We start from the raw sequence: 18,371 nt of genomic DNA on the forward strand, positions 1-18,371 counted from the left end.
CTCACTAGTTTTTGCAGAAGCTTGAATATGGTTGCATGAAACACAATAGCAAACCTGGGGTGCGTTTTCTAAAACAATGGTTAGCCAACTAAAGTAGCAAGTTGTGTTGTTACAAACATAGTTCGTTGATTTTGCGTTTCCCAAATCCATCATTCCAATGAACATTCGCAAACTGCGTCGCAAATTTGAATGCTTGCGACTACACCTTTAGAGCTGTAGTTAGAAACATAGTTCCTGGCTGTGTTCTATTCCCAGTTATCCCCCTATGCCATATTCGTTTAGAACTATATTTCATTTAAACTTGGGATTATTTAAAAATAAAAAGCATTAAAGTCGTCCCTCTTAGGCAGGGGTGGGCAAACTCGGTCCTGGAGGGCCGGTGTCCTGCACAGTTTAGCTCCAACTTTAATCAAACACACCTGCTTATGGATTTCTAGTGATCTTGAAGACACTGATTAGCTTGTTCAGGTGTGTTTGATTAGTGTTGGAGCTAAACTGCAGGACACCGGCCCTCCAGGACCAAGTTTGCCCACCCCTGCTCTTAGGTGTAATTTGCTTTTAAAGTACTTTTACGGTTCAGTTTTTGCTATCTTCATGTTTACAATTGCGCTCCCTTCGCAGTGCACTTTAAAACATTGATGTCATTTTGAACACAGCCATGGCTCATGACGAAAGCTGTAGATGACCTATTATTTAAAGCGGAATTTATGTTACATCTCCAAAGCTTGTGAAAACAAAAAACATAGCATACGTTAATGCTTTTAATTTATAATACTTTATTTTTCTGTACTGTATATGACATGTGCCTGTTGGTTAGAACATTTCTGCAGTGGTTTGCATGTCAAATTGTAAAAGTAAACTTTAAATAAAATACAATATATATATATATATATATATATATATATATATATATATTATATATTATATATATAATATATATTATATATATATATATATATATACACATATATATATATATATATATATATATATATATACTATATATATATATCTTAATAATAATAATAATAATCATCATCATCATTAATATTATTATTAAAGTATGATTTTTTTCATTTCCAAATAAGTAATAAATATACAATTTCATTTCCCCATTATTTTTATTTATTATTATTTATTATTTATTTATATGATTTATATATGATATTAGAATATGTGTTCGCTTTTGTAAGACATTTTATGATAATTTATAATAGAATATGTAATGTTATTTGTTTATGTAATAATATTTGTAAAGGAAATATTGGACCTAAATGTGCCATTTACATATATTTCAATTAATATAAAAAACAAGTGCATGTTTTTACCAAAAGTAATATTGGATTTTTAAAAAAGAAACAAAAAATTTGCTTGTGCGTGTAAAACAATATAATTTGCACTAAGAAATGATGGGGTTCTTCTCTAAAGAAGTTGTTACCACCCCATTTAGAGCATCATTATGGGCGTTTTATGTTATAACTAACATGATTCAAATAAAGGATTTGCGACAGAGAAATTGTGGGTTTTGGGAAAAACTCATCACTACATCGTTCTTTTCCCAAACGATGCATCGTACTATGATGGTAAAGCCGCGAGTTACGTCATTGTTTGGGAAACGCACCCGTGGTTGGTTCTAACATGTCAGATGCGCATATTTAAGCTTGCATTTATTATATTTGGTCAATGTTTATGTAATGTATGATGTGCATTGATCAATGTTTTAGTATATAATGTATGTCAACTGACATCAGCTAGGCTTTGAGCAATCATGTAAACCAGCAGCCAAAGTAACACTAATATGTTCTGGTTTAATGTGTAGTAACATGGATTAAAAAATGTACCGATTTTAAAAATGCCAGCTTCATCAATCAATATCTTCATCTATTTTTCTTTTATTTCCAGTGGATTAAAATCCTCAAGCATGCTGTCATTAGCTGTATTATCTCCCTCTTGGGCTTTTTTGGGTTGACACTCTGTGGACCACTCAGGTATGTTATATGTAAAGGCCAAATTTGAAGTAAACATCTGTCTGCCTTTGTCATCTTTTTTTAAGCATTTGCCTGATATGATTTCTTCTAGGACCCTTTTGCTATTTGAGCACAGTGATTTGGTAGTGATCTCTCTCCTTAGCGTTCTCTTCACCAGTTCTGGAGGGGGACCTTCTAAGGTCAGAACTCTAGAGAAATAATTAGCGAATGTCAGAATTAAACATGTACCAGCTGACACATTTGCTTGTTCTCTTTTTTTATATAGACAAGGGGTGCTGCTTTCTTCATAATTGCTGTGATTTGCCTTTTGCTCTTTGATAATGATGATCTCATGGCAAAAATGGCAGAGCACCGTATCCTTTAAGGACCAGAAATATGTTTATTGTTCTTTTTTCTGCCACTTTAATGACACCAAATGTTTAAAAAATCAGACAAAAATAAAAGCCATTTTAAAGGTGCCATGGAATGAAATTTTTGATATTTCTAGGCTGAGTAATTCCTGAAATATGGAATATTTCATCATTCTCACGTAAATTCTGAGAGTGTAAAATCCTTATCAGAACAAAACACTGAATCCACATGGGAGGATTAATATGCGTGCCCCAGGCGCAGTTTGATTGTCCACAACGTTTCCTATGGGGTATATGCCGAGCTAGTTTGTTTCCCATACTGATAAACTTCCGGTGACCTGTTATTGTTAGTTTTTTTCCATTTCATATGTTTCCTTTTAAAGCATCGACGTTGTTTTGTAATTTAAATACAATCAGTTAAACAGACTTTGGCATTCATTTAGTTGCTCAGGCGTAAAATGAGACAAAAAGCCATTTGCTCGCACGCGCCCTTCAGAATCGGCGGAAGCTCCATTGAATATACTAGGGTAAAATAAATGCTCATATTATAAAGACATGGCGGGGAAAATGTTATTTAATGCAGTGCTTCTTGTACAATCTGAGACCCACTTTATATCGGATATCACTCAGCCAGTGGAGATCGCTGATTTTTAAAGAAAACAGACCTTAAACGCGCCGATTTTGCATTGGCGTACAATTCACCGGAAACGATTAACCCAGGTTACTGGCAAATTAAAAGTCCTATTAGCATGCTTCGGCATATACCCCATAGAGATGAAACAATGCAAATTTTTAAACTTATTTCATAATAAGTTTATCTAAGCTTGTTATATACTTGCTGTGTATGGGGGAGCAAAACAAGTTTTAAGGAAGGAGTAAAAGCTTTTTCTGTGTGTAGCAGGCAGCCATTTATGACCACGACTCACGAAATCAGAATGCAACATGCAAGATATACAGATTTAATATTTATTAATGCCAGCCCAAAGACACATAATGTATGTTTAAATGTATCTTTTGTTAGTTTACTTTTATATATTTTGTAATTTGACATGGGTGATTGTAATGAGTTAACAGAAACACATGCACGTTTGTAATGAGGTAACAAGCACATGTAAATGCACGTTTATCACTCAATAGCGCTTTGATTTTTATGAAGTGAAAGGATGCCAATTAACTTCAAAAACGCATCTGTTTATGCAAACATTGCTATTAATTAATTATTTAATACTTTTTAAGATACATTAAACCCGCTAAATGCTCTGTCAGCTCCTTTTTTTGAGTGTAATTATAATTTTGCTTATTTTTGATCCATAACACAAATTAGGAGCAATCTAGGTTACTCTGGTGTTATAGAAGTACAGCTCACTCACTTTTTGCTAAAATAAACCTCTCTCCTACTTCAGCAGAAGAAGGAATCTGCTAATTTTTTTTACAACTGAAGTATGATAACTTGTAAGGCACTTACATAAGCTGCTTGAACGTCACAGAAGAGCTCATTAATGTTGACTACCCTTCTAAACATGGTCAAACTTAACCATATCATATTGGAGCTTAATTGCTGTGGTTGGAAATGGACCCATTTTGGGATTATTTCTGCCCTTACTTAAGCCACTTTCCTTCTATGAAGATATCAAACAACAATTTAATATATTGCATCAATGCATTCTATGGCTTCTTTAAAGATTTTTTTTATTATTTTGATAAACATTTCATTCTTTAGAATGACACTTATAGAAAAATATTTCACCATATCATCATGAATGTGAATTTAGAAATATTTATGTTGTGTTGTCGTCTACAACTTTTATTCTCCTTAACTATTGCTTATAGCTGAGGGACACCATGACAGTGCACTCACCCATGCGCTTTACACCGGGATTGCATTTTTGGGTGTGGCAGACCATAAGGTTATTATTTTATGTTATTTTATGTTTTCTTTGACTTTTTTTAACTCTGCTCCTGAGTGTTCTGTCATTGATTTCTACAGTACATATTCATATGATCATTAAGGTTATGCTCTACTTAAGGATCTACGAGATCATTGTGATTGACTGTCATTTTCTGAGCAGGGTGGAGTGGTTCTGCTGGTTTTAGCTCTATGCCTGAAGGTTGCTTTCAACACAGCATCTAGAAAACTGTCAGTGGAGATTGGGGGTGCAAAACGTTTGCATGCTCTGTCTAACTTGGTGTCTGCTGTAGTTCTTCTACCCTGGGTCATAGTGCTGTCTGCAACCACTGAGGTGAGAACAAACAAAAGCTTTGCTTCGTGCAGCGATTCTCAATCATGAGTCCAGCACCCACCGAGCCTCAAAATGACTTCAAATGATTGAAAATAAATAAGCTAAAATATTTTACATCTAAAAGTTTATCAACTGCCATAATTTTTGTATGAAGATCAATTAAATAATTTTGCATGCCATTTTTCTGTCCTGCACTGATATATGAAACAGGAAATGGCGTCAGGACCATACTGTAGAGAAAGATTTTTAAATTTTCTCAAGTCATTTTTGTTTGTTAAACAGACAGTTTTCCTTAAAATCAAGTTATTTGTTTGGCTTCTATAATGAAAATGTTAGTCTGAATAGTATATATATTAGCTGGTATAAAACAATTATTAAAAAAATAGCAATTAGAAGGTATGGACTTAATTCTTACAGTCTCTCGTTTTTCGACAATATGTATCATCGATTTTGAGGGCGTCACTCTGTGCTTCTGCACAACTGTGGGCTATAGAGCTTGTCACAAGGCAGATTTGTTTATGTTTCTGTAAACATGAGATCATTTTGTATTTCCAGTTTTTAAATATTTTTATCTCTAACTATTTAATCAGTTTAGCTTTTAATTGCACATTAGTATATCCATATGGGCTTAAAAATAATAAGCATGAACTAACTGACACAAAACTAAATATGATACAGATATTCTTTAAGAAGATCATAACTTATTATTTTAATATGGAATCCATAGAGTAAGGTGGAATCCTGGTCTGGCCTCATCTTTCCATTCGCGATGATCATCTTCTCTGTGATGATACTGGATTTTTATGTGGAGTCCATCTGTACGGCAAAGCTGGAAACCTCTCGCTGTGCTAGATATGGCTCTATTTTCCTGTTCCTCAATGGCCTACTGCTGGCAAACTTTTGGACCCACCCACTAACTGGCCAGATTAGAGCCATAAGTACCACTGGCCAGCAAAGTAGCACTGAGCATGTGCTGTCTGGTGGAGTTCTGGTCAGCGCATGCTTCTTCATAATGGGTAAGCGGATGTGTCAGACAATTTCTTTTTTTTTTTTTTTTTTAATTCATGGAATATCAAGGATTTTTGTAAAATAATTACTTTCCATTTATCAAAATGTACTTTTTCCATTACATGTTTGTTTTTGTTTTGACTTAGTTAAGAATTTTTAAGTGTAGCCTAATATTATGTGAAATAAGTGGTTTCTGACAGAATTTATAATATAGATAATTAGATTGCGAGCCTAATTACTGTCAAGTTTTGACCTTTTTTTTGGTTCTGTAATCAGTATTTTAGTCAAAGATTTAAAGTCTTTGATTTTTGTAAATGAATCATTATTTAATCTATTAGTCAATGTTGTTTTAATTATATAGGCTGATTGAAAAAATGCCCTTAAATTAAATAAGGCAGTTCAATCTAACTTCCAGTTTAGCTTTATTTTTGGACCATGTTCTGAACTTTTTGGACCATGTTCTGACCATGTTCTATAAACAAATGGTTAAAGGTATATTTTCCTCAGAGTGGGAACCCTGGTTTTTGCTAATGGAATCTACCATTTGATGTTTTCAGCTGATAGCATACTGTCAACTCCCTCTTCAAAGGGTCAGAAGGGGACATTGGTGGGTTATTCCCCTGAAGGGACTCCTCTGTATAATTTCATGGGTGATGCGCTTCAACATACATCTCAGTCTTTGCCACGATTCATCAAAGACTCACTTAAACAGATCCTGGAGGAATATGACTCACGGCAGATCTTCTACTTCCTCTGCCTCAACCTGGTATGTTTTTCTCTCTAAGATGGTCACTCCAATTTTTGTTCACTTGGTTGGTCATCAAGTTTAGAAGACAACTTAGATGATTTATTTTTAATTGCTTTTGCTTGTATTTAATCCCATCCAAATGTATTTATAACCCCCATGTCTGCTTTAACTTGTGTACGTTTTAATCATTGTCATATCTTAGGGCAATATTAACAGCCATGTTGATCTTGGTTTAGGCTTTCACATTTGTGGAGCTCTTCTATGGTGTGTGGACCAACAGCCTAGGGCTGATTTCTGATGGTTTCCACATGCTGTTTGACTGTTCGGCTTTGGTTCTGGGGTTGTTTGCTGCCCTCATGACCAGATGGAAAGCAACAAGGATATATTCCTATGGGTAAGCTTGCGTCGCTTGCTAATTTGAAAGTAATCTGTGCTATGTATGTAAATTATAAATCTAATATAATCTAATCAAATACTTGTATGCTTTGTGAGCCATAAAATAGTTTTAAAAATGCTTTGAAAATAAAGGTACAGTCACATTTATTACTGCTTTGTGTGCAGGGTTTGTACTTGTGCTGGAAATCCTGAAAAATGCTTGATTTTAATATAGTGTTATGTTTTCAAGGTTAGAAACGTGCTTGGGTTTTAGACAAAGTGCTTGAACCTGCTTGAATTTGAAATTGCAGGACTCGAAAGTGCGACTGTTTTGGTTGCATATGCGTCCGAAATTGTCTCTATGCAAGCTCAAAATATTTGGGAGCATTTGTGTGTGTGCATAATTGTTGCGGTGTGACCAGTTTTCACTGCAAAATGTTCACATCAAGCACCAATTTAGAAGACATTTACGCAAAATGCATCTTTGCACCTAAAAACAGGAAACGCAGAGCTCAGAAATACTTTAAAACTGTTTACATGTTAACTTGCTGCAGCAAACTAAGCCTGCAGTGCTTGCCCCGCCTTAATGCTCTTCTGATTGGCCCATTGCTCTTGAACTGAACACAAATGGATTGGTTAATATCAGCTGTCAATCAGTCAATGCCTTGATTCAAATAACAGGGAGCTACAGCCGCAAAAGAACGACTGGTCATGAAAGTTTGGTGTTACACCCAAACTAAAACATATATATTTATTTATTTATTTATTTATATATTTATATATTTCCAGTAAATCTATGCTCCAAAGTATTCAACAATTTAAGTTGAAATGTCATAATGTGTTTTTTAATATAGCACATTAGATTTAAATGTGAAACAGTACATACAGCATATATAAACGTAATTTACCGTGGTTGTTAGGTGCTGGAAAGCATAAAAATGCACCTTGAAAGTGCTTGAAAAGTGCTGGAATTTGAAGTTGGAAAAGGTGTAAGAACCCTGTGTGTAATTTTATTAAGTCCAATCTTTCTAACATGTTTTCTTTTTTTTTTTTGTGGAGAAAAAAAACTGATTTTGCTCTCATTCAAACTGGTTACAATTCCCTGCGTTGAGTAAAAAATGCTATGTGAGTTTTGGGAGAAGAGTGTGACAATGGATTTTTGTGACCTTTTTTTAACAAAAAAATTAGCTATTAACTAAGGATACCTGAAAGTAGTAATATAGCAGCTGTAACAACTCCAAATGTGGCAAAGGTATCACTCATGTTTTCTTTAGAAAATCTAAAAACCTACTTTGCTTTGTTTTGATTTATTTGAAACTCATTCTCCCTGATTGTTTGGTCCTATTTTCTAATTTATGCTTCTTCAATAACTTGCTTTGATTCTGTTCTTTAAGTTACAAAAGTATTGAGTGTCTCAGAAGTTTTTAAATGATCCCAATCTATTCACAATCTATAGATCCTTTTCACATTTCCGGATTTCTCAGTAGCGGAAGGCATCATGGTTGGGTAAACTTAGACAATGGGAGAGTACAACAAATAATTTTTTACAATCCTGTTTGCTGAAATATTAAAATAAAAATTCCATAATGGTGGTCAAGATTTTCAGAAGAAGGATAAAATTGTGTGAGACTGATGACGGCAGCCAGAGGAAAGAATAACATCAAATGTACTATTAACCCCATAGACTCTGCATTAAAAACCTCGCATAAGCAGTTATTCATTTTTTGTAATTTGACGCAAAGATGACAATACATTCATGAGTGCATATAAATGTTCTTTTTTTTTTTTTAATTATCAAAATATTAAGAACTTTTAAGGATTTGGATTATTATGACCATTAAACGCGTCACAACAGCCTTGTGAAAAGGTTTCCTAGAAAATGATAGACAGTCATTGGTGTGGGAGCCCTGATTAATGTACATAATGAAGTTGATTTCTGTCTGTTAATAGTGGCACTCGTCTGATTTCAGGTATGGTCGTGTGGAGATCCTCTCTGGGTTTATCAATGGTCTATTTCTCATGGTTATAGCCTTTTTTGTGTTTGTGGAGTCAGTCACCAGACTCGTCGATCCACCGAACATCAACACAGACATGCTAACGGTATGCACTGCTACATAGTTGTTAGGATGAACAAAGCAATTGATGGTTTTGCTCTGAGTTGCAAAAACAAAAGCAATGCAAAGTCAGGTTTCACACGTCAATGCAGTCACCTCATGTTTATGAATATCTCAATCCATTTGCTCCTTAAAGCCAGTCTCAGTTGGTGGACTCATCGTTAATCTGGTGGGCATATGTGCCTTCAGTCATGCACATTCTCATGGGGCCTCCAAAGGCAGCTGCTCTGGGCATGACCATGGGCACTCGCACCACGGACATGGGCACAGCAGCATGGAACACAGCCATGGAGGACATGGACATAGTCATGGAGGACACGGTCATTCTCACGGCCACGGCCATTCCCATTCATCAGGAGGAATGAATGCTAATATGCGAGGTGGGTCCGTAGTGTGTATGTGTGTTTACTGCAGAAGATATTTTATCTATATTTAAAAAAGTCTATGATTTTTATCAATCTTGATGATTTTCTGCATTTTGAGGATGAGGTTTTGCTTCCCTATTTGCAGGAGTGTTTCTGCATGTGCTTGCGGACACACTGGGCAGTGTTGGTGTGATTATATCCACTATTCTCATCAGACAGTTTGGATGGCTAATCGCAGACCCCATTTGTTCACTCTTCATATCCACACTGATTTTTCTCAGTGTCATTCCTTTAATAAAGGATGCCTGTGAGGTTCTTCTTCTGAGAATGCCACCTCAGCATGAGAAGGAACTGAACTTTGCACTTGAAAAGGTCTGAATTTAAAGAACACGCACTACAAGTCAAAGATTTGGAGTAATGTATGAAAATGTTTGAAAATATGCTCAACAAAGCTGCAAGATTTTATAATTTTTAGCCAAAACAACAAGCAAATACATGCACATCAGCAGAAAGAAAACACTCTAATTGGGTGCTTGAGAAAATTTATCGATTGAAAATAGAACCATTTCAGCACATTTTTGTAGGTGTGTCGACTTCTACTTTTAAGGTGCTTTTAAGTGAAGTATCTTATGCTCACCAAGGTTGTATTTATCAAATGTAACATATTATACAGTAAAATCATATTACAGTTTTTCTTGATTGCTTTGATGCAGCCGTCAACTGAAACTCCATATTTTCAAAACAGCCCAAACAGTGGCACTCATGGTCAAAATGACACGTTTTGCTTGCAAAATGCTCTAACCGTGTCAAAAAATTCAAAATATGCAACAAAAGCTAATTGTATCTTCAAAGAACACAACTTGCAAACAAGTATATGAGCTCTTTTAGTCAATCACCACACAATATACAACAAAATACAGAACTCAGTGCACCGTTGCTTGTCATTGTAGCCTATTGCCCATGCCATTTGTCTTTCTATTTGGGCTGTCAAATCAAAATAATTGATTCCAGAATAAGAAATTCTTTCATTAAATTTATGTTGAATTCATGTAATTTTTCAAACTGTGGCTAAAAATTGAAATACTGTTAAAAAAAACAAAACAGACAATATTAATAAAATACTGTATATATTAGAGAAAACGCATGTAAACCAAAGTACAGTCAAATCTATCGGGGTATAAGTCATAGCCACTTTTGACCTCCCCCATCCATGCTGGCAAAGAACAACGCAGACCTTCCACCGTTTTTAGAAGGTTTGCAGACTGATTGCTAATTGAAGATTGTGAAGGAGTGTCAAACCAGTGCTTCAGCGATTTCATACTGATCTTGGTAGTTTCTAATAGTTAGGAATAGATAGTTTCTGTTTGGTTATCATAGCTAAAACAATGGCGTTTGGACTGCTTGAATAACATCTGTGTTAACTGTTTTGAAAAATGTTGGGGAAAATGTGTCAATCCAATGAGAAAGAGTTAACACATTTTTCATTCATTCATTTTCTTTTTCGGCTTAGTCCCTTTATTAATCAGAGGTCGCCACAGCGGAACCCATCACTGGGAAATATCCATATACACTTATTCACACACATACACTATGGACAATTTTAGCTTACCCAATTCACCTATACCACATGTCTTTGGACTTGTGGGGGAAACCGGAGCACCGTCCACACGAATGAAATCCACACGAACACGAGGCATGTCCACACAAATGCTAACTGACCCAGCTCGAACCAGCAACCTTCTTGCTGTGAGGCGATTGTTCTTTAACCAGGTTAAAGCAAACAAGAAAAACTGTAATGTTTTTAAAGGTGCTTTGAAATGTGCATTATTTATTAGAAGTTTGACATAATCTCGACTGAAATACGAAGGTGGGACATAGAGTCCCTATAAAAAAAAAAATAAAAAAAAACAGCCAATAGCGTTTTGTTTTTATCACTGCTCTGCCAGTGAGAGAGGTTTAGCTCAAGCACATCAAATTAAAAACAATTGAGAAGTGTCTTAAAGGGGGCAGGACATGACAGATACTAGACGAGAGGATTTGATTGGTCAACATTTGATGAGAAAATCAAGTATGAGGTAACGTGTAAATATATCTTTGATCCATTTAGAAGTGACAAATTGCAAGCTTTGGATGTTCATATCAGCTGTTTGTCACTGTTTTGAAGTGCAATAGCTTATAGATATCCTTAAAACTAACATACCAATACTACTAACAAAAAAAAATTGGCATTTTCATAGCAGTTCAGTTCAGTTTCCTGTGTGAAATGATCTTTTATTTATTCTATTATTAATAAAATTGGCTTTTATTAATGTTGGAAACAGATTTTGCAAAGTACGTTTCAGTCTTTTTTGATTAATACAAAGTAAAAAATAAAAAAGTAATGCATGTGAAATGCATGATTTTTTTTTGTCACATAAATTTCTTTAACATTTAATATGTTTTATATATAAAAATTAAACCACATTTGAATAATAGTTTGCACAAAGTTATTAAATAGCAAAAAAAGAAGTTTTAAGCACCAACATGGCATGAAGAATGGGGTAAATGCAGCCAAAAGAATTACAGCGATGCATTTCATTTTTAAAATAAGTTAAATTACAAAACTTCTTTTTAAATTGCATTATTGCATATTGCATTAACATTACTTATTGCAGTATTTTTTGAGCATATGAGGGATTTTAAACATCTGTTAGTGATTCTGCACATTGGCTGCCAGTGCTGCTTCAAATTTTGGATTATCGAATTAAAACCTGTATACTGCATTTTATTTAATGCTTTCTTTTTGTCTTAGATTCAGAAAATAGAAGGTGTTTTATCCTACCGTGATCCTCACTTTTGGAGACATTCCGCCAGCGTCATTGCTGGAACCATCCATCTTCAGCTCATGTCTGATGTCGTGGAACAGCGAGTTATTCAACAGGTTTGTATGCTTCTTAAACATGCCTTGTTTACAACAATTTACAGTATGTGGGCTTTTAAAAGTTTTACCACTTTAACAGTAGATTAGATAAATTGTTCATAATATTCAGTCTTCTGTATATCAAGTGAGAAATGCAGTGACCAGTTTGTAATATATATCAATCAAAATGTTTTTTAGGTGTCTGCTGTGTTGAAGGATGCTGGTGTTAATAATCTGACTATACAGTTGGAAAAGGAGGCCTATTTCCAGCACATGTCTGGCCTGAGCACTGGATTTCATGAAATTCTAACCATGACACAACAGATGGAGTCCATGAAATATTATAAAGACGGCACATGTATCATGTAAACCTTTGTTTTAACACATTTAAGATTAAAAATAAAGGGATGTAAGGTGTACTTATCTCATCTTTTTTATACATTGAAAAATGAACCTATTTTCTGATGTCTGCCAAAGATTCAGTCTGTTTCCCAATGGTTATAAGCAAAATAAAATATTGTAATATATTATGAACAGTAATTAGCTGTTTCTTTTTTATAATTTAATGTCATACTCCTTTTCATGCCATTTCTATTGCAAAACATTTCCATTGATCACTTTTTTTTTTCCATCACACATGAATGTAAAATTCAGTTATGCACTATAACAAATTAACAAAAATTACAAATCAGACAAGACAGGTGTGTGTGTTATGGCTGCACAATATTTTAAATGTAGCATCTATATAACAATTTGTGCTAAGGCTGCATGATATTGGAAAAATCTGATATTGCGATATTTTATTTTTCTGCGATAATTATTGTGATATGAAGACAGTTTCACAAGACAGTTTGAATAGCACTATTTGACGGTATTCTGGGGAGTCTAACAGTAGGTACAGAAATTGAATAATCACAATGCAAAAAAAAAAAAAAAATGCTTTTCTTACTTTGCATCTCATTTCTAGTCCAAATATAATTAAAAAAAAAAATCTTAGATCAAGTAAAAATATTTTGCAGTTTTTTTCCGTCAGAAGAAACAAGTGAAAATTAAAAGATTTACTTGTTTTAAGGATGTTATCTGCCAGTGGGGTAAGGGAAATAATCTTATTTTCGCAATGAAATGTAGATATTTGGACTAGAAACAAGACAAAAATTCTAAGTAAACAATGTCTAAATCAAACTTTTTGCAGAAATCATGTAAAGTCTATATAAATACAATGATTAAATACAATTCTGTAGCTCCTAGTCAACTATAATTCAAACTGGACATTGCATATCTTGCAATGTGATTATTGTGGATGTTCACATTGTGATATGGATGCTGAAACCATATATGGTGCAGCCCTAATTTGTTTATTCACAATAGTCACATCGCTGGACGTACAATGTTGAGTTTGGGTTATAGTTTCAATTGGGTTATAGGAGCCATGGTTCAGAACACATGAGATTTGTGGAGTCACTTCAGAGTTTAACCATAATGGAGCAAAAGTTTATCATTTGTATTTGTTTTAAGGCTTATTTTACACTTGATTATTGAATTCCTGTACATAAATACAGTTCAACTCTCCAGAAAACTTTAAAGCACTGCTTATTTCTATGCTTGTAATGTTGTTATTCTTTTTATGCATGATTCGCTTTCCTACAAAATCCCCCAATCACTATAAAATGCTAAATTCTTTCCAAATTTGAAATTGTATTCATGTTGCACTATATATGAAAAAAAGTAGTTGCAGTGTCAGAATGTTTCCAATATTGTGCAGTCGTGTGGATGTGTGTACACACCCAAGACAAAAATAAGTAGTTGCACAGACAATTGACACTTAGGAGGCTTGATAAGAAATCCAAGCTAGGATTTCTTTATTCAATGTGCAACAACATCAGCGCAGATAGTAAACTATTCACTGGAAGAAAAGACATCTTAAATTCATTCATTAATTTTCTTTTCGGCTTGGTCCCTTTATTAAACAGGGGTCGCCACAGTGGAATGAACCATCAACTTATCCAGCATATGTTTATGCAGTGGATGCCTTTCCAGCTGCAACCCATCACTGGAAAACATCCATGCACTACGGACAATTTAGCTTACCCAATTTACCTAGCGCATGTCTTTGGACTTGTGGGGGAAACCTGAGCACCCAAAGGAAACCCATGCGAACACGGGGAGAAAATTCAAACTACACACAGATATGCCAACTGACCCAGCCGGGGCTCCAACCCACAACCTTCTTGCTGTAAGGCGATTATGTTACCCACTGCGCCACCATGATGCCACATCTTAAATTATATCTATCTAATTATGCCTGACATCTTAATTATTATAAATAAGCTATTACAGGTATCAGTTTAGAGGGAAAGGAAACAATGTAGCTAACACATGATACATAATTGCAGTAGCAGACGCTCCGCGGCACCGGATGGCGGTGAAGAGCTGGTAAACTCCAGCATGAACTCCAGTCCAGTACAAGAAGAACAAGTTTGAGTGTATCCCCGCCCCCAAACGGCACGTGGTAATGCGTTGGCCTAGTAACGCATTGAAATCAGCTGTGTCTGAGCCAATCAGATCGCAATGAGTTTAGAACCCAGCGAATCATATTCGAAAGAGCGACAATTTAAACCTCTGTACAAGAATAGTTCTACATTGAGCTCGCTTGAGTAGATTTCACCAGTTTGTTCATCGAGTCACAGCGATAAGCTACGAGAAAAAATGGCTCTCCGTGTCACAAGGGTAAGTTGTTTTATTAGCATTTCATGTTTGTTAATATGTACAGAGCAGCCTTTGTTCGTTTTACGTTGGAAAGAAAAAGTCAGAGATGTTCCATTATCGCTATCTAGCATGGTGATGTGTTTGCGCGTGCTTAACTTCGGTCTCTATAATTTGCAATAGCATTTTTGTAGGAAATGTTTCATTCTAGAGTGGGCGTTTCATTTTATTACCGTTGAATTTTTAACTCAAGGATGTGCTGAAAAGTCTTGTAAGCCGCACATTGCGTTTTAAAACCTATGCATGATGTTTAGAGATTTTAGTTGCAAGCTCTCTAACGTTAGTGGTGACCAAACCAGTTACCTTTTCTGCAAAGCTAATTTTATGTTATCTACCCCACCGAGTAGAACACTCGCCTGGCCAGCAGCGAGAATCAGAACGCTCTGCCCGGAAAAGCAGTTGTAGCGAACAAGCCCGGACTCAGACCGAGGGCCGCGCTGGGGGAGATTGGCAACAATCCGCAAACACGACAGGCTTTGAAGAAGAAGGTAAGAGCTTTACGTCGTTTCAATATTTAAATATTGACAAGTCTTCAATGTATAAAAAAATCATTCGATTTGTAACAGGAGGTGAAGGTTGCACCCGCCGCCGAGGTTGTGGTTGAGAAGGCACCTGTGGTTCAACAGCCCAAGAAGGATTCTCCTAAGGTTCAACATGGCGTTAAGGTAAGCAGTGGATTTTTTTTTTTTTTTATTTAAATGGTGCGGTCTAGAAGGGAGGCATTGGTGCACACTCGAAGTATCTGAAGATTAGTGTTGCAATATTACTGCCACATTTGTTATTGGATGAGGGTGGGATGCGTTTAGTTAAGGGGCAGAGTTTGATAAAATGTATTAAATTGGCAGTTTTAATAAAGGCGTCAATTTTCGGTCGAATCCTATGGGGTGTTTCGCAAATCTAGCCACATTAGAAAGTGGTGGACATCAGGCCCCTTAGTCAGCCTATAATTTTTTTTTTTTTTGGTGTGTCACCTGTAGCCGTTAATATACATGAAAGAAACTGAAATTTTGTATTCTTTAGCAGTTGGTCATTTGGACTCTGCATATCAGGCTGAAGATGGTTGAATACCCTAGCTTGTCTTTTGATTTACTGGTTTTTCCTTTTTTGTAGGTTGTGTCTGAGCCCTCCTCTCCTGTTCCTATGGAAACCTCTGGCTGTGCTTCAGATGATCTGTGTCAGGCATTCTCTGATGTTCTGCTTAATATCAAAGATGTGGATGCAGATGACTATGATAATCCCATGCTTTGCAGTGAATATGTCAAGGACATCTATTTGTATTTGCGCCAGCTTGAGGTTTGTAATTCTGTAATATTTTAGTCTGTTTGAAAACTGATATTTTATCAGTCTTTCTCTTTTGTAGACTGAGCAAGCTGTAAGGCCAAAATATCTGGCAGGCAAGGAAGTTACTGGGAACATGCGTGCAATTCTTATCGACTGGCTTGTGCAAGTCCAGATTAAGTTTAGGCTGCTTCAGGAGACCATGTACATGACTGTTGCCATCATCGATCGCTTCCTTCAGGTGGGTGCATGTCTTGTGTTTTTTTTTTTTTGTTTTTTTTTTTTTTTTTTTTTTCTTTCTCTCTCTCTCTCCCCCAGTTAACCCTGTGTCTTCTACCCAGTGCGCACCCCCCCCCCCCTCCATAAAGTAGTTTTGAACCTTTTTATCAATTGAAAACTAAATGCATTTTGATCTGTAATGGACATGTGTAGTAGGACAAATGCAATAGAATTTGCTGGAATTCTTTGTTAAATGGTTTTGGAAGTTGAAGGTTGAGTAACTTTTTTTTTTTTTTTTTTTTTTTTTTTTTTTTTTTTTTTTTTCCCCCATTTCAGGATCATCCTGTTCCAAAGAAGCAGCTCCAGCTTGTTGGTGTGACAGCCATGTTCATTGCATCAAAATATGAAGAGATGTACCCACCAGAGATTGCAGACTTTGCTTTTGTGACGGACCGAGCATACACAACCAGTCAGATCCGGGAGATGGAAATGAAGGTCCTGAGAGTCCTCAACTTTGGTTTTGGAAGACCTCTGCCACTACAATTTCTCAGGAGGGCATCTAAGATTGGAGATGCAAGTCATTTTAACCATTTCAAAGTTTTTGTTTTATTAATATTATTATTAATAATTTTATTATTATTGCAGGTCACTGCAGAACATCACACATTGGCAAAGTATTTCCTGGAGCTCACCATGGTTGATTATGACATGGTCCACTACCCTCCCTCTCAGATGGCTAGTGCTGCTTATGCCCTGACCCTGAAGGTCTTCAACTGTGGTGACTGGGTGAGTTCTTGTATGGATTGGATGTTAACTTGCTGAAACTTTTTGGGTTTTCAATATTGTTCACCTGCCCTTTCACAGACCCCTACTCTTCAGCATTACATGGGCTACACTGAAGATGAGCTGGTTCCTGTGATGCAGCATATTGCCAAAAATGTTGTGAGGGTCAACGACGGCCTTTCGAAGCATCTGGTGCGTTGTTTAAAACTGATATTAAGCTGCCTGTCTGACTTGGGGAAGAGTAACTTGTACACAGTAACAAAATGTGTCTCTCTTTTCAGGCTGTGAAAAATAAGTACTCCAGTCAGAAGCAGATGAGAATTGCCACAATCTCTCAGCTCAAGTCCTCCTTGATCAAAGACCTGGCTAAGCAAATCTCTTAGTTGGGGTTATGCTGAAGAGACTTAAGCACTGTGTGCTGCCTTGTAAAAATTGTAACTTATGCATGTTTTACTGTTGAACCTTTTTATTGCAATTTATTTTACGGAATTTCTTCACTGCCATGGGTTGAGCAAAAGTAATCTTTTAATGATTCGAAGTGTTTATGCAAGTTTGTACATTTTTTAATTCAAATAAACTTTTTAAAGTTTTAAGCGTCAGCTGTTTCTGAATTGACAATTTTGGCTTTCAGGCCAAGATGTTATGGAATCAAGTCACTTATCTCAATCGTTTGAGTGAGTTATTGAATAGGACTCTTGCTGCTAGTTTTAATTAAACTGGCATTATTTGTTAAAGTGCTACTGTGTTAACCAAAATGACTGAAAACCCATTTACTGGAATCAAACTAAAGTGTTTTATAATTTACTTGGTAAGAAGTAAGGCAATATAAGTTGTGGCAAGGAAAACGTGTGTGTATATAAGATATTTGTTTGACTATTAAAAGCTGCTGATTTGTTTGTTAATTCTGTAACGTATGGTTACTATGCCTAAATGTTTATAGCCCTAGAACACTTTTTTTTTTTTTTTTTTTTTTTTTTAAATCTATAGCTAGCTCAATCCTTTTACTTGCTCCCAGGTTTGTTTGCAACATTTATTTTAAACTCCGTTTAGACGGCTTGAAGAGTTTAGGTTGCACCACTCTGTGGTCGCCGATGGGTGGCACTCTTTCACTTGTATTTTGCTCTTTTAACCGGCTTTTTTTTTTTTTTTCTTTTTTTTCGCGACTTTGATCTACGTGTATTTCTTATAGCCTACTGTTTGTGTGCTTTTGTAATTTTATTCAACCTATTACATTGAGACTC

The 18,371-nt window shown here is 35.6% G+C and overlaps 2 protein-coding genes across 2 annotated transcripts in view; both read left to right on the plus strand.

The window, feature by feature from the left end:
- slc30a5 (solute carrier family 30 member 5) overlaps window positions 1–12,617 on the plus strand; it is a 15,950-nt gene extending 3,333 nt beyond the window's left edge. The window contains exons 4-16 of the mRNA XM_056458441.1: window positions 1,903–1,988; window positions 2,080–2,167; window positions 2,254–2,341; window positions 4,169–4,245; window positions 4,408–4,578; window positions 5,306–5,594; window positions 6,144–6,352; window positions 6,571–6,728; window positions 8,680–8,809; window positions 8,960–9,203; window positions 9,334–9,560; window positions 11,980–12,108; window positions 12,286–12,617. Coding sequence (XP_056314416.1) covers window positions 1,903–1,988; window positions 2,080–2,167; window positions 2,254–2,341; window positions 4,169–4,245; window positions 4,408–4,578; window positions 5,306–5,594; window positions 6,144–6,352; window positions 6,571–6,728; window positions 8,680–8,809; window positions 8,960–9,203; window positions 9,334–9,560; window positions 11,980–12,108; window positions 12,286–12,456 — 2,067 coding nt within the window. The 3' untranslated portion in view covers window positions 12,457–12,617. The remainder of the gene's footprint in view (window positions 1–1,902; window positions 1,989–2,079; window positions 2,168–2,253; window positions 2,342–4,168; window positions 4,246–4,407; window positions 4,579–5,305; window positions 5,595–6,143; window positions 6,353–6,570; window positions 6,729–8,679; window positions 8,810–8,959; window positions 9,204–9,333; window positions 9,561–11,979; window positions 12,109–12,285) is intronic.
- Window positions 12,618–14,703: 2,086 nt separating this feature from the next.
- ccnb1 (cyclin B1) lies at window positions 14,704–17,723 on the plus strand. Its single transcript, XM_056457027.1, has 9 exons — window positions 14,704–14,814; window positions 15,198–15,338; window positions 15,417–15,515; window positions 15,961–16,143; window positions 16,211–16,369; window positions 16,684–16,920; window positions 16,993–17,133; window positions 17,212–17,322; window positions 17,412–17,723. Exons 1-9 carry the CDS (start codon window positions 14,794–14,796, stop codon window positions 17,511–17,513), a joined length of 1,194 nt encoding a protein of 397 aa, XP_056313002.1. The 5' UTR covers window positions 14,704–14,793; the 3' UTR covers window positions 17,514–17,723.
- The last annotated feature ends 648 nt before the right edge of the window (window positions 17,724–18,371 follow it).

This window comes from Danio aesculapii, chromosome 5 (genome assembly GCF_903798145.1).
Source record: "Danio aesculapii chromosome 5, fDanAes4.1, whole genome shotgun sequence".
In the NCBI taxonomy this organism is placed as follows: Eukaryota; Metazoa; Chordata; class Actinopteri; order Cypriniformes; family Danionidae; genus Danio; species Danio aesculapii.

Excerpts from the sequence above, each read along its gene's own strand:
- ccnb1 (XM_056457027.1), top strand. The coding sequence starts at position 14,794 with ATGGCTCTCCGTGTCACAAGG. Across the intron at positions 15,516-15,960 it reads AGGTTCAACATGGCGTTAAG|GTTGTGTCTGAGCCCTCCTC; the intron begins GTAAGCAGTGGA and ends CCTTTTTTGTAG. Across the intron at positions 17,323-17,411 it reads ACGGCCTTTCGAAGCATCTG|GCTGTGAAAAATAAGTACTC; the intron begins GTGCGTTGTTTA and ends CTCTCTTTTCAG.